We start from the raw sequence: 16,154 nt of genomic DNA, 5'->3' as shown, positions 1-16,154 counted from the left end.
CAACAGTGGGAAGCCCGCATACCACAAAAAAAAAAAAAAAAAAAAAAAAGGAGAGGAGTTCAGTATAGTGACTGAGAGCCAGCCAGCTTTTGGAGACAAACGTATGAAAAACATTTAGTAAAGTTGGGACCTGGTAAGGGCTCAATAATGCTAGTAAAATATTTCTTGTGAGCAAAAAGAAGAGGGCCGGGGCTTCCCTGGTGGTGCAGTGGTTGAGAGTCCGCCTGCCGATGCAGGGGACACGGGTTCGTGCCCCGGTCCGGGAAGATCCCACATGCCACGGAGCAGCTGGGCCCGTGAGCCATGGCTGCTGAGCCTGAGCGTCTGGAGCCTGTGCTCCGCAACGGGAGAGGCCACAAGAGTGAGAGGCCCACGTAACACAAAAAAAAAAAAAAAAAAAGAAGAGGACCAGCATACAAACTCAGACCTCTACTTCACAACCAGTGCTCTTTCCACAGCTCCTTGGTTTTCCCCCACATGGCTCCTGATTTCTGTGATTCCATCTATCTCTGTCTGAGGCCACAATCTTACCCCTCAGAGCACATCTTCCTCCAAACCCTGCTATAGGCAGCTGGCAGTGTTACAGGGGCATTCAACTGGAAGGGACACCCTCAGGCCCAAGACTGACATCATATGTTTAACTGGTGCTAAAAAGCCCCAAATTCACAAAGGCAACATTTCTACTTCCAAATCTGTCTCTCCCGCTTCCAAATCTGACTCTTCATTAAGTTCTTTTCCATCTTAGACCACCCAAGACGTTTATTTTAACCAGATGGATGCACTGGGTTTCAGCCAAATTCCCCACTTCCTAAGATAAGGAAAGCTTTGGGTAAAAGCAGAAAGGGAACACGTCTCAGTCCCATGAATACCTTCTCGGCAAGGGCTTTCCAGGCTGCCAGCTTGGCTCTGTCTGCTCCTAGAAAGCTAAGAGGAGGGACACAGATGAGGTTTCAGATGGCTGTTGGACCTCTAACTTTGCTGTGTGACCTTGGGCAGGATCTAAGCACCCTTCCAAATACAACTTTCTGTGACACTCTCCTCTCCTCCCATGTAAACCCAAACTTACAGAATCTTGGAGTTAAGAGCAGAGCTTCAAAATATGATACAATATGACATATAAAGAATTAACTTTTGCGGGGCGGGGGGAGGTGGAGAAATAAAGTTAGCTCTGTTTGCAGGTATGATCGGGTATGTAGAAAACCCTAATGATTCCACACAAAAAACTGCTGAACTAACAAATGGATTCAGCAAAGGTGCGGGATACAAAAATCAGCACCCAAAAAGCAATTCTGTTTCTGCAATGAAAAATCTGAAAAGGAAAATAAGAAAACAATTCCATTTACAATAGCATCAAAAAGAGTAAAATACTTAGGAATTAACCAAGGAAGTGAAAGACTTATATGTCGAAAACTACAAAACATCACTGAATGAAATTAAAGAACATACAAATAAATAGAAAAACATTTCATGCTCATGGATTAGAAGACTTGATATTGTTACTACCAACGCAATCTACAGATTCACCGCAATCTCTATCAAAATCCCAATAACTTTTTTTTTTCAGAAATAGAAAAACTCATTCTAAAATTCATATGGAGTCTCTAGGGATCCCCAAAACAATCTTGAAAAATAAGAACAAAGTTGGAGGACTCACGTTTCCTGATTTCAAAGCTTACTACAAAGCTACGGTAATCAAAAGAGTGGTACTGGCATAAAGACAGACAAACAGACCAATGGAATAAAAGAGACAGCCCTGAAATAAACCCTTGCATATATGGTCAAATGATGGTGCAAAAAAACATTCAATGGGGAAACTAGAGTCTTTAACAAATGGTGCTGGGAAAACTGGATATCCACATGTTGAAAGAATGAAGGTGGACCCTTACCTAACACCATATAAAAAAATTAACTCAAAATGAATCAAAGACCTAAACATAAGAGCTAAAACTATAAAACAGAACGTGGAAAAACTTGACAACATTGGACTTGACAATGATTTCTTGAATGTGGCACCAAAGGCACAGGAAACAACAACAAAAACTTAGACAAATTTCACTTCATTAAAATTTAAAACTTTTGTATATTAAAGGACACTATCAACAGAGTAAAACGGCAACCCACAGGACAGAGAAGGTATTTGCAAATTACATATATGATAAGGGATTAATATCTAGAATATACACAGAACTCCTAAAACTCAACAACAAAAAACCAAAAGACTAGACTCAAAAACAGGTAAAGGTCTGGAATGGACATTTTTCCAAAAGAGATACACAAATGGTCAGCAAGCGCGTGAAAAGATGCTCAACATCACTAATCATTAGGGAAATGCAAATCAAAAACAATGAGTTACCACTTCACACCCATTAGGTTGGCTGTTAAAAGAAAAAAAAAAAACAGAAAACAAGTGTTGATGAGGATGTGGATAAATTGGAACTCTTGTGCACTGTTGGAATGTAAAATGGTGCAACTGCTATGGAAAACGGTATGGCTATTCCTCAAAAAATTAAAAACAGTATTATCATATGATCCAGCAATCCCATTCTGGGTATATACCCAAAAGAACTGAAAGCAGAGACATGAACAGATATTTGTACACCTTGTTCACTGTAGCATTATTCACAATAGCAAAAAGGTGGAAGCAGCCCAAGTGTCCCTTAACAGATGAATAGATAAATAAAATGTATATACCGTGGACATTTAACAAAGCTATTATTCAGCCTTACAAAGGAAGGAAATTCTGACATGCTATGACATAGATGAACCTTGAAGATGGTGTGCTAAGTGAAATAAGCCAATTAGAAAAAGACAACACTGTCATTACAGTCTTATGAGGAACTTAGTCAAATTCAGAGACAGAAAGTAGAATGGTAATTGCCAGGTGCTGAGGGGAGGGGAGAACGGGGAGTTAATAGTTTAATGGGCACCAAGATTCAGTTTTGTAAGATGAAAGTGTTCTGAAAATGGATAGTAGTGATAGCCACACTACAAAGTAAATGTACTTCACTGTCACAGAACTATAGACTTAAAAATAGCAAATTTTGTTATGTATATTTTATAGCAAAATTTTTTAATTTTTTTAAGTTTTAAAAAAGAATTAACTTCTATTATTTTAATAATAAAAGTTTAATAATTAACAATAAATTTATTATTTTAACAATAAATTTATTATTTAAATTTATTTAATAATAAAATCATTAAATTTAATAATTATTAATAATTATCATTATTTATTATGTTTTATTCCAATTTTCTCCATCTTCACTGCCCCCACCAAATTTCACCTGGGTAACTTTAAGTTTTTAAACTAGTCTCCCGGGGTTTCCCTGGTGGCGCAGTGGTTAAGAATCTTCCTGCCAATGCAAGGGACATGGGTTCGAGCTCTGGTCCGGGAAGATCCCACATGCCGCAGAGCAACGAAGCCCGGGCGCCACAACTACTGAGGCCCGCGCGCCTAGAGCCAGAGCTACGCAACGAGACGCCACTGCAATAAGCCCGTGCACCACAGTGAAGAGTAGCGCCCCCCTCGCCGCAACTAGAGAAGGCCTGCGCAGTAACAAAGACCCAACGCAGCCAATAAAAAGAGGAAAAAAAAATCTTATCTAAAAACTAGTCTCCCACTGTGATCCAGTCCTTCAAATAGCAGGCAGGGTGATCTTGTCAAGATGCAAACCTGAAAAGTAAAGTATTCCCTGCTAAAATCCTTTCTGTGGCTTCCTCCACGCTTGGGATAAAAACAAATTCTTCGGGCTTCCCTGGTGGCGCAGTGGTTGAGAGTCCGCCTGCCGATGCAGGGGACACGGGTTTGTGCCCCGGTCCGGGAAGATCCCACATGCCGCGGAGCGGCTGGGCCCGTGAGCCATGGCCGCTGAGCCTGCGCGTCCGGAGCCTGTGCTCCGCAACGGGAGAGGCCACAACAGTAAGAGGCCTGCGTACCAAAAACAAATTCTTCATGGCCATCATCAAAAAGACAAGAAATAACAAATACCGGTGTGGTTGTGGAAAAAAGGGAATCCTTGTGCACTGTTGGTGGGATTGTAAATTGGTACAGTCACTGTGGAAAACACTGTAGAGGATACTTAAAAAATTAAAAATAGAACTACCATACAATCCAGCAATTCCACTTCCGAGAATATACCCAAAGGAAATGAAAACACGAACTCAAAAAGATATCTGCACCCCCATTTTCATAGCAATATTATGTACAATGGCCAAGACATGAAAACAACCTAAGTGTCCATCGATGGATGAATGGATAAAGAAGTTGTGAGATACATACATACAAACATACACGAATATTATTCAGCCATAAAAAAGAGAACATCCTACCATGCCACATCATGGATGGACCTTGAAGGCATTATGCTAAGTGAAATAAGTCAGACAGAGAAAGCCAAATACTGTATGACCTCACTTACATGTGGAATCTTTCAAAAGTATAATAAAAATTTAAAAACTCGTAGCAAAAGCGATCAGACTTGTGGTTATCAGAGGCAGAGGGTGAGGGGAGCCCTGGGAAGTGGAGAAAGGTGGTCCAAAGATACAGACTTTCAGTTATAAGATAAGTAAGTACTAGGGATATATCATATAACATGATGAATATAGCTAACACTCTGCCATACAATGTATAGGAAAGTTAAGATAGTAAATCCTAAGAGTTCTCAGGACAGGAGAATGTTTTTTTCCTTTTTCAGATTCTTCTTTCTTTTCTTTTTATTGTATCTATCTGAGAAGGTGGAGGTTAGCTGATGCTACTGTGGTAATCATTTCACAATATATGTAAGTCAAACTATCATGCTGTAGACCTTAAACTTATACAGTGATGTACATCAATTATTTTTCTATACCACTGGAAAAAATTATTCAGCATGATTCTCCTAGTCCTTCCCCAACTTGTGGCTTTATACCTCACCATTAGCCGACATGGTTTCATCTCCTGGAATGCCCTCTTCCCTTCCCCTCCCTCTCCCTCTTCTTAATTCCTATTCTTCCCTCAGAGTTCAGTCTTCCCTAACCCCAGATCAAATTCCCCATTACAAACCTTTGCCACCAGACCCAGCAGACTAAAAACTTACCTCTTCTGTCTTCGACTCCAGGCTAGGTATTTTCCCAACATTCTATGACAGAATGATCTGTCTGTCTCCAGCACTGCATGCCACCAGGGAGTCTATAAAAAATAGGCTTTATATCAGTGGTGCACATCCAAACTGGAGTGAGCTGGTTAGGCTTTACCACAGTTTTGCATATGGGAGAGAAACTGTTCAGAGAAGGGAGGGCTGATAAGAACAAGATCCATGGGAAAGTTAGTACTAAAGTTGTACGTCCATCTCAGGTATATGGCTGTCCCACCAGGTCCAGACAAAGTCATGTCTGTTGAAGTGTGTATCATCTTTGGGGTCCAGCCCCACACAACCTACTGAACAGGATCTTGGGATTGGGTTGTGGGAGAAAACAACAGCTATGGTATTCTGAAAAAGTTTCCTAGGAGATACCATAGTTAACCTAAGGTGGAGAACTACATCAGAATGTTGACAGGTATGCAAAGGATGTTCTGACCTTACTGATATTCCTTAAGACTTCAAGTGTAAGAGTGCGGATTTAAAAAAAAAAAAAAAAAAGGGGGGGGTTTTCTTTTTTTGGGGGGGGGGCTCGCCGCCCAGCTTGCAAGATCTTAGTTCCCTGACCAGGGATTGAACCTGGGGTCATGGCAGTGAAAGTGCGTGGGGCCCCAACCACTGGACCGTCAGGGAACTCCCCAGAGTGCAGATTTTGAAGTCAGACCCAGGTAACAGTCGAGTGATTCTGAGCAAGTTTCTTTGCCTATATAAACGTAGGATGATGGGCCTTGCTACATAGCACAGTGCAAATGGCATCACCAGGAGGGCTTACTGAAACGCTGATTATGGGCCCCACCCACAGAATTTCTGATTCAGTTAGGTCTGGGATGGGGGTCTCAGAATTTGAATCTCTAATCAAGTTCCCAGTTGATGCAGCTGCTGCTGGTCCAGAAACACACTTTGCGAACCACTAACCAAGCCCATAGCGAGGCCACGATAGATGAATACCCAGATCTTCTGATAGCCAATAAAGTACTCTCGCAACTTTACTACCCCGAGGAGCCCTCAGCTGGTTCCAACATGCCATGCAGCCTTAGAAAATCACTTCCCCTTTTTGGATCTCAGGGCTCACATTTGTCAAAAGAGTGTGCTAGGCATGAGGAGACACTAAGTTATTACGGAAAAGAATTAACTCTGTGAACAAGGTCCTACGGGACTTGAAGGGTTAGGGGAGAAAACGAGCAAGGGCTAAATCCTGAGGGGCAACTCGGGGCTTCCGGGGAGCAAGGTTTGGGCTCGAAAGGACGCCTCGGGAAAGGTAGCGCCGCGTTCTGCCCCGCTGCTCGACGGGACAAGCTGTGGTGGATTGGACGACGCTCCTGTCCCAACCTCTGCTTTCGCCACAGCCACCGTTCTTCAGTCTCCACAGCACCTCCTCGCGCTCGTGTCGCCGTCCGTACCAAGATTGTCCCTTCCCTCTCACTCTACCGCGGGGCTGGCGGAAGCGTGCCGTCACTTCCCCGCGCGTAGAGCGCTTGCGCCGAAGCGACGGTTGCTCTTCCGTGTAGAAGGCTGTGCGGCCACCGATTGGCTGCGTGGGCACGTCGGCGGGAGGACGCGCGGCGCTGCGTTGTTCCGCCCTCCGCGCTCCTGGTCTCGGCCGAGCTAGCAGAGCCAGGGTGTTCGGGTAAGTGGGGGCAGCCGTAGGCGCGCCGCCGAACCGATCCGCTGAGCCTGTTGCTGCCGCCGCCGCCGCCGCCGCCGCCACCGCCACGCCCCGTGCGCCGTGACCCGCGACCCCAGACCCCGACCTCTTTTAGATCGGCCCGCGCGCCCCAGGCCCGGCCCGGGCGGCGCGACGGGAGGATGAGCGGCGGGCGGCGGAAGGAGGAGCCGCCTCAGCCGCTGCTGGCTAACGGGGCCCTCAAAGTCTCCGTCTGGAGCAAGGTGCTACGGAGCGACGCGGCCTGGGAGGACAAGGTGCGGTGGGGCCTGGCGAGGGCGCACGTTCGAGGAGCCGGCTGGGACTCGGGGACGAATGGACAGGCCCGAGCCTGCCCCTGCCCCCGTCCGGGCGCTGCCGAGTGTTCGGGGTGGTGGGGCGGGTGGCCCAAGGGTGTCGGGGCGAACTCGGAGGGCCCGGCTGTCGGGCTCCGGGCTCACTACGGAGTGGCCTAAGAGTGAAGTCGCCCGGGTCACGCGGGAAGCAGCAAGGAGGGGGCGGAGCAGTTGCCCCCCCGCGGGCAGGTCGGGTGCCTGAACGGCGAGAGCGAGCTGAATTCGATTCGATCTCCGCCTTTTACTCCCAGTAGGATCTTGAGTAAGTGACTTACCTTGTCGAATTAACAACTTACCACCGTGGTTAGCACGAACAGTAACGGTAACAGACTTCTACTGAGTGCTTGCTGTGTGTTGGGCGCCCTCTGTGCGTCATCTCACTCAAGTCTCCGAACAACTCTGAAGTCGGGTACCGTGGTGCGGTAAAGCGTTTAGCACATGGTGAGGCTCACTAAAGGTGAGCTGTCAGTGCTTTTCTGTTGAATGAGAAAACAGAATAAGCGTGAGAGTTGAGAGGGGAGAATGAGACCACCTTTCAGGGGTGAGTGTGGTGTGTGTGTGTGTATACACGCGAGGGAGTGGGGGAGAAACCACCAAATGTGTGTGAGGAATGGTTGGGGGACTTCAAGATGTCCTTACTGGTCACACGCATTCAGAAGATCCAAGTGTAAGCACTTCCCCAACTCTGCTCCATCGCGTGGAAGGAACCATCACAAATAGCTTGATTCCAGTTGGCCTGAAAAGAATGTTAGATTTGCAGTCTTTCCCCCCCTTTTATTTTTTTGGACTGATGAAGTAGTTTTTCATCAGTTACTTTCATCAGAAGTAGTTTTCCCTAGAGTTCCTGTAAAGGGGGGGGATGGGAGGTACTTCCTGAAGGTGCCCTTGTCCTGCCCCCAGTGCTGCCCAGCTCTTGTAAAATCTTTCTGATTTGCTGTGTCATTTCTTTCCTTTTTTGTGTAAGGACTGGTTTCTGCAGTCCAGGGCAGGTCAGAAACCTGAGTCTTCCGTGTTCTTGTATGAAAATTGGATATGCAGGCACCTGCCTCCTGCACTTTTTTTTTTTTTTTTTTTTTCTCGTTACGCGGGCCTCTCACTGCTGTGGCCTCTCCCCCTGCGGATGCGCAGGCTCAGCGGCCATGGCTCACGGGCCCAGCCGCTCCGTGGCATGTGGGATCTTCCCGGACCGGGGCACGAACCGTGTCCCCTGCATTGGCAGGCGGACTCTCAACCACTGCGCCAGCAGGGAAGCCCCCTCCTGCACTTTTGTTTCTAATCTCTTTTCTCTTTTGTGACTTACTCAAAATTCAGAGTGTGGGAAGGTGGTACTGAATTGGTTAACAGTCAGCCCTTCTGCTTGTGGATAGTCTGTTCTTGTCTCCCCAGGTCAGATAACTGGCCAGTAGCTCAGTTACTATCACAGCAATTTCATTTTTGTAGCTTCTGAAAAAATTAAGTAAATGATTTTTCTAAAAATTTTTATGTAGAGCACAACGCCCTGGAAGCCATCACTTAAGATAACTAAATGCATCATTTTTTAACCACATTTTAGTATAAGAAGATGTGGAGATTCAAGAACCGTATACCATTGCTTTTGGGGAAAATTCCTCTGGAAGATGAGTTTAGCAGAAAGCTTTTCTGTTCCTCACCTATCACAGGAGGCTCTCTCGTGGCACCCACTCCAGATTATGCACACATTCTCTCTCTTTTCTACAGGATGAATTTTTAGATGTGATCTACTGGTTCCGACAGATCATTGCTGTGGTCCTAGGTGTCATTTGGGGAGTGTTACCATTGCGAGGTTTCTTGGGAATAGCAGGGTAAGTCTTGGGTTTTTTGTTTTGTTTTTTTCCCTGTGTGTGTGTGTGTGTGTGTGTGTGTGTGTGTGTAATGACTAAATCAAAAAACTGGCCCCATGATGGCACTCCTGGGTGTGATACAGCACTCGTCAGTTCCACAGGCTTGGGAGCAGCTTGGGTCAGGCATGTTACCTTTATGAAGATCCGGGATAGTTTATTCATTCATGGGTCCTTAGTGACCTCATGCAAGAGGTTGCCATATTGCCTGTTGGCAGCAGGCATCTAGTTCTGACATGACCTTTGTTGTCTGTGGAAGTTTGGAAAGTGGAAGAGCTTCTAATACTTGATGACCACTCCCTTGTGCACTGTGCTGGATGTCCAGAATCTTGGACTTGGCAGAAGTTGTTTTAGGTCCCTCCTTTTTTTTTGGCCGTGTCTTGCAGCATGCGGGATCTATAGTTCCCTGAACAGGGATGGAACCCGTGCCCCCTGCAGTGGAAGCGCGGAGTCCTAACCACTGGACCACCCGGGAAGTCCCAGGTGCCTACATTTTAAAGGCAGTGAAGAAATAGGAGATTAAGCCCTCAGTTTTTTATTGTGTGCCTGTGGCAGCAGTTGACACGAGCTCCCAGTCGTGGCTCAGCTTGTTAACCAGTCACTGAGAGCAAGTCCGAATGCCCGCCAGGTTGAATTAATAGGATTTGTGGAAATTGTGTTTTTCTTTTTTTTTAAGATGTATTTATTTTATTTTATTATATTTTATTTATTTTTGGCTGCATCGGGTCTTAGTTGCGGCACACAGGATCTTTATTGAGTAATGTGGGATCTTTTGTTGCGGTGCGCGGGCTCTTCGTTGTGGCGTGCGGGTTTTCTCTTCTCTAGTTGTGGCACGCAGGCTTCAGAGCACGTGAGCTCTGTAGTTTGTGGCACGTGGGCTCTCGTGTTGAGGCGCACAAGCTTAGTAGTTGTGTTGTGCGGGCTTAGTTGCCCCATGGCATGTGGGATCTTAGTTCCCCAACCAGCGATTGAACCCAAATCCCCAGCATTATAAGGTGGATTCTTTACCACTGGACCACCAGGGAAGTCCCGGAATTGTCTTAGGATAGGAGTTGTGGGCAAGTTATAGTAGAAATGGACAGGCAGGCCTCTGGGAATACAAACTGTCATACTCATCCATGGAAAATCACATATATTATTTCAACCGTGATCACATAGATCTCTTATTCCTTACTCTGGGTTGAAAAGTGTGAAACAGTTTCAAACTCATTTGAGTTGCCTGTTTTTTCAGAAGATAACCCAAAAGGAATGTACAGTTCCCTCTCCTAACTAAAGAGTTGTTGTTGTATTTATATATGTATGTATATATGTATGTATGTATGTATGGCTGCATCGGGTCTTCGTTGTTGAGCGCAGGCTTAGTTGTGGTGAGAGGGGGCTACTCTTCATTGCGGTGCGCAGGCTTCTCATTGCAGTGGCTTCTCTTGTTATGGAGCACAGGCTCTAGGCACGCGGGCTTCAGTAGTTGTGGTACACGGGCTCAGTAGTTGTGTCTCGAGGGCTCTAGAGTGCAGGCTCCGTAGTTGTGGTGCATGGGGCTTAGTTGCTCCGCGGCATGTGGGATCTTCCCGGACCAGGGCTTGAACCTGTGTCCCCTGCATTGGTAGGCAGATCCTTAACCATTGCGCCACCAGGGAAGTCCCTAAAGAGGTTTTCGATTTATGATGCTGATCAAAGCATTTGTCCAAGGAAACCATAAGAGTTTATCCTCTGACTGACTTTGACAGAGTGGACATTTGATGAGGACTCATTGAGGGTGATGAGACACAGGCAGGACCTGGTGTTCACAGAGGTCTTCTCAGGGTGGAAATGGTATGTAGATACATTTTTAGAATGTTGGTCACCCAGTTTTAGCTTTCTATGAGAAAAAAGGCAGATATAAGGAAAATGCCAGAGAAGGCAGAAGGCAACCTAAAGGCAAAAGGTAGTCTCCTGTCTTCCCCAGATCACTTTTCTAGGAGAGGATGACACTGGTTCAAATCCCTAGCACCTGTCTCGTCTTGTAGGAGTCCTACAGGATTTTTCCGAAGTCACCAATCTGCAAATAATATAGCAAAGACTAGAGCTAGTCTAGTATCCTTCCCACTGTGGCAAATGAGTAAGGCTGCCCAAACAGATTTTTTTTTTTTTTTTTTTTGCGGTACGCGGGCCTCTCACTCCTGTGGCCTCTCCCGTTGCAGAGCACAGGCTCTGGACGCGCAGGCTCAACGGCCACGGCTCACGGGCCCAGCCGCTCCGTGGCATGTGGGATCCTCCCGGACCGGGGCACGAACCCGTGTCCCCCGCATTGGCAGGCGGATTCTCAACCACTGTGCCACCAGGGAAGCCCCAGATTTTTTTTTTTTTAACTTTCTAGAAAGCTCTGGATTCAAGTTCCAGCTCTGCCACTTTCAAGCTACATAATTTGGAGCTCACTTTGTGAGACTCAGTTTCCTCATTAAAATGAGGGCAATAAAGAAGTGCCTTCCTCATGAGATTGATGTGTGAATTAAATGAGGTGATTCAAGTAAACTGCTAAAGGTAGGGCTTAGTACATCATAGGTACTCCATAAGTGGTTCACTGCAGTCATATGATTAGCTTTACAAAGAGTGGTAAAATATGGCTGGCTATTGAGAAAGCAAGAAACAGGGTGTTTGCAGTGAATTCACCTTGGAGTGGCTTACCCATCATGCCACTTTCTCAGGACTGCCTGTTTTCTAGGGTTCAGTCCCACACTGTCCTGCCAGAGCCAGTTTCTCTCCAAAGGAATCCCTTCCCTCCTTTGGTTGGCACCTTTTTCCCAGCTCTTGGAAAGTGCCCAAGGACATTGATTTTTTCCACACACACCCCCTTTCCTCCATCCGTCTGACTCAGCTGCCTGGTGCTCAGTTGTGGTGACTGTCTCCTCCCCACTTCCTGCCTTCGCTGCCCTCTGTCTGGACCCCCACTTGACTTCTCTTCATTTCTGGTGTGGGCACCAGCTAGGACCTATTAAGGTAAAGCCATTTCCTTGGGTCTCATTACTTAAAATTTGCCTGGGAACTGAGTGTGATGGTTCTGCTCTGTCTGCCGAGGTTTTACGTAATTGGAGAGGGGTTCTATTCATCCCTTTCTGCCTCTGTCTCTCATAGAGCTTGGCACATGATTAAGAGGTACTCAGTGAATGCTTGTTAAAATTTTTGAAAAGCTGAAACGAGTTCCCATTGACCCTTGGAAGCAGAGTCATATATTACCTTCCAGCCCTGAAGTCAGTATTTGTTAGAGATTCATTATTTTGTTAAGACTGGAGTTTTTAAGATAGAATTGTTAAAAATCCATTTGAGAGTCAGTTTTTTTTTTTTTGGCTGCCCCATGTGGCATGAAGGATGTTAGTTTCCCCACCAGGAATTGAACCCCTGCCCACCTGCAGTGGAAGCCAGAGTCTCAACTGCTGGACTGCCAGGGAAGTCCCCAGTATTTTCATTTCTTTGTCCACCCATTTGCTATGTCATTCTCTCCTGTTTCCAATACAGAATTTATGCCCATATTTAAAGCTCACTGTGAGCCTTTCCTGACCCCTCCCCCTTGTACACCAGACTTTTAAATGCCTTTGTGTCTGTGAATTCATTTTCTACTTAATGTGTGCCCCTTGGAAGGCAGGGCCTATGTCAGCCCTTTTCTCTCTCCCTGTCATCCTTTATTTATCTCTTTCCCTTATATTTCCCTTTCTCATCTCACTAAGCAACCACCTTACAGCTGGAGACTGTCAGAGTCTCCAGTCACTGTCCAGCCCTAGCTTATTAGCTGAGCCCCAGAGTGACATTGCTAAGTCCTGATAGTAGGCTATCTAGAGCCACTAACTCAGCCTGTCCAAAATGGAACTCCTGTCAGAGGGAGGTGGCCAGATTGGCTGGGTCCCAAGATTCCTAGTAGACGATCAGGATATGGCCATGACATAGCCAAGCCAAGGACTGTATTTCGTGTGAAATCCAAGAAGAACCATCTGTCCTTCCTGACTCCCTGCTTCTGTTACTGGACCCATGGTTCTCCCAGGTCCTTAGGCTTGAAGCCTTTGGGGATTCTTGCCTCTCCATTCAACCATTTTCCCAGTCTCCGTCCTCAAACTTTATTTGTACTTATGTCCTGAAACAGGTCTAAACCAGCCTCCCAGCTCCTTTTCCTTCCACTCACGAGAAAGCCCATACTCTTGACTACTCACAAACTAGACTTCCTGGTGTATGTACACCCTGTCTCCTTGTTAACCTTGCACAGACAGCCTCAGGGTCTGTTCCCTGCCCCGCCCCCCCATATACACTCCTCATCGCCATCATACTGCCCTGCCCTACACCAGCCCACACTTAACTGATAGGAGGAACCTGTTCTCTTTGCATTTTCTACTGCAGCCTTCAGAAGGGATGTGGCCTAAGGCATATAGTCCCCCATTGGATTAGGTGCCGTAACTGGAAAGATAATAAAAAGAGAGTTTTGATCACTTTATGAATATTACTTTTACATAGAGATCAGTAGAGCAGAGTGATGTGTTACTACTCATGGTATTCTGATTCCTGCATCAGTTAAATCATACGTGATAGGGGTCAAAGACCTTCCTGGAAGTGCTCACAACCTCTGGTTTCAATTCCACTCTGCCTGCTGTTTCTGGCTCCTAATAGGCGGTGAGCTGAGGGCAGGAACTGTCATGTTCACCTCTGCATCAAGTGCAGTAGCAGACAGTGGACATTCAGAAATTGTCTCCTGTTGGGAATTATGCAGAGGCTGCTTTACTACGCCCTTGCTTGCTCAACTAGGCCATGAAGCAGCAGCTTAACATGTGTTTTCCCCATGCCCCCCCACCCCACCCCCCGAGCTGGAGCTACCTGGAGGCCCATGTCAGGTACTGGGCCTACTTGGGGCTGTTCAGCAAGCAGCCTTCTTACTTCAAGGGGACTTGGAGAACTTATATGTGCTTCATTTTTATTTTTATTTTCTGCTTTTGCTGGTCAGCTAAGAAGAGTTGTTCCTTTTTTAAGTCTCTAGCACAACCAAGTGGGCAGCTCCATTGAGGGCCTAGGCGTTTTTATGTATTATTTCATTTGCCCCCGTAATAGAGTTAACTGTGCGACAGCAAGTGCCCTGATAGAGCTGGACCGTGTTGGTGGGAGTTCTCAGTCTTCCAAGCTTACAGTTTATGTTTGGTGCTTGTTCTCCCTTGCTCCAGATTCTGCCTGATCAATGCAGGTGTCCTGTACCTCTACTTCAGCAACTACCTACAGATAGATGAGGAAGAGTATGGCGGCACGTGGGAGCTCACAAAGGAAGGGTTTATGACATCGTTTGCCTTGTTCATGGTATGTGTAGCTGGTAATTTCACAGCAGGTTTTGTCATGTCCTGAGATGCCAGTTATTCAAGGGGAGCCCCTTGACTGAGTTACAGTGTGTGATGTGGGTACCATTTTTCAAGACTCCTGAGGCTGGAGGGCATGTCCTTTCTTGAGTTAATGTCCCAAAAGATGTGGTGTGATACACTGTATAGTCTCCCTGTGGTGAGCAAATCCAGAGCTCATTGTCAGTTTCTACATCTAATTCTCAACTCTGGCTGCATATTGAAAACTGGAAAACATTTAAAAATATCTTCATAACAGCCAAAAAATGCAAACAGCCGTCACCCGATGAATGGCTAGATAAAATGTTATATACCCAGACAGTAGAATATTACTTGGCCATAAAGAGGAATGAAGAACTGGTACATGCTACAAGGATGAACCTTGAAAACATTCTGCTAGGTGAAAGAATCCAGACACAAAAGACCGCATGTTGTATGATTCCATTTATGTGAAATGTCCAGAATAGGCAGATCCATATGGATAAGAAGTAGATTAATGGTTGCCAGTGGCGGGGGGGAGGGGAAATGGGAAGTAACTGATAATGGGAATAGATTCTGTCTTCAGGGTGACGCAAATGCTTCAAAATGTTTTCACAACTCTGAATATACTAAAAAACCTCTGAATTGTATACTTTAAAAGGGTAAACTTCATGAAATATGAATTATATCTCAAAGTTATTTTTAAAAAATTATAGAACCTAGCCCAAACAACGAAATCAGAATCTCTGGGAGGTGGCGCCCAGGCATCTCTCTGTATGTTTTTAAAGAGCCCACGAGATTGCAAAGGCGAGTCAGGTTTGAGAACCTCTGCTTTATTTGATATGAAGCTGACAGGATATGATGTAGTTTTGTTTTCACGTTTGTTGCTAATGCTAACACTTACTAGCAGTACAGTTTGCTTTACCTGTATCATTTCCACACCTATAACTCTAAGCCCTCGCACTCTGGTCTCTGTTTGGCAAGGGGAGAGACTTGTCCAGGGTCCCTTTGGGAGCACAGGACGGTGGTCCTGGGCTCTATTAGAGACAGCTTGATTTCAGTGCTCTTGTCCCAAGCAGCTTATGCATTGGATAGCCCCCGGGAAGTACACTGTGCGCACATTCTTAGGATGCTTTTGTTTTGTGGAATGGGAGCCTATGTTGACCCTGTTGGTGAGGGAGCCCATGAACATTGCTTGTTTCCTCTCTAGGTCATTTGGATCATCTTTTACACTGCCATCCACTATGACTGACGGTGCACAGTCCCCACCTGCTCCCTGTCTGGTCCAAAGGACCCTCTTAGTTACACCACAGAAACACGAATGTTGGGGGGCACCCCAGCCATGCGGAACCTGGAAGACCCGTGTTTCCTGGACCGAGAATCAGTGTGTTGGGCGTCAGTGTTTTCTGCAAGGGTTGTGACCTGAAACTTTTTAAAGAACCATCCACCTTTTGGGGAAGCATTTCTGAATTGTCCATCACCAACCGTTTCTTCTTGGATACCATCATGAAACACCTGTTTGCCGAGTGGAGCTGTCCTTTAATTTGGTGCACATCTGGATCCGGATGAAACATTAAATTGTCTTCCTTTTCCATCAGGTGTACGGTTTTTAAACTATATCAAACATTGGCATTTCAAGTCTTCTGAAAACAGCATGGCAGTATGTGCGTGGTCCATAGCACAGTACAAGCAGCAGCTAATAACAGTTTTCGTTGTAGAATGTTTTCAGATACTTGAATAAATCAGATCTTTAATTGAGCCCCTGTTGGTGATACCTGGTAAAGCCTTTCCCACCTCACCTCTAGCCTCAGAACCCAATAGGAGCAATAGAGGTGGTGCCCTCCCATCCCCTTCCCTCTTCCCCC

General features: G+C 46.0%; 1 protein-coding gene and 1 long non-coding RNA gene across 2 annotated transcripts; one reads left to right on the top strand and one right to left on the bottom strand.

The window, feature by feature from the left end:
- Positions 1–326: 326 nt before the first annotated feature.
- LOC113605238 (uncharacterized) lies at positions 327–6,597 on the bottom strand. The gene is made up of 3 exons (XR_003427118.1): positions 6,447–6,597; positions 5,076–5,167; positions 327–924 (listed from the first exon to the last, which is right to left on the bottom strand). It is a non-coding gene; the product is annotated as an uncharacterized LOC113605238 (long non-coding RNA).
- A 113-nt stretch (positions 6,598–6,710) lies between these two features.
- RAB5IF (RAB5 interacting factor) lies at positions 6,711–16,047 on the top strand. The gene is made up of 4 exons (XM_027078382.1): positions 6,711–7,037; positions 8,832–8,935; positions 14,146–14,275; positions 15,500–16,047. Exons 1-4 carry the CDS (start codon positions 6,924–6,926, stop codon positions 15,539–15,541), a joined length of 390 nt encoding a protein of 129 aa, XP_026934183.1. The 5' UTR covers positions 6,711–6,923; the 3' UTR covers positions 15,542–16,047.
- The last annotated feature ends 107 nt before the right edge of the window (positions 16,048–16,154 follow it).

The sequence above is a fragment of the Aethalodelphis obliquidens genome, unplaced genomic scaffold, assembly GCF_003676395.1.
Source record: "Aethalodelphis obliquidens isolate GAN/ISIS:26980383/991018 unplaced genomic scaffold, ASM367639v1 scaffold42, whole genome shotgun sequence".
In the NCBI taxonomy this organism is placed as follows: domain Eukaryota; kingdom Metazoa; phylum Chordata; class Mammalia; order Artiodactyla; family Delphinidae; genus Aethalodelphis; species Aethalodelphis obliquidens.
This window is presented reverse-complemented; position numbering and strand designations above follow the sequence as displayed.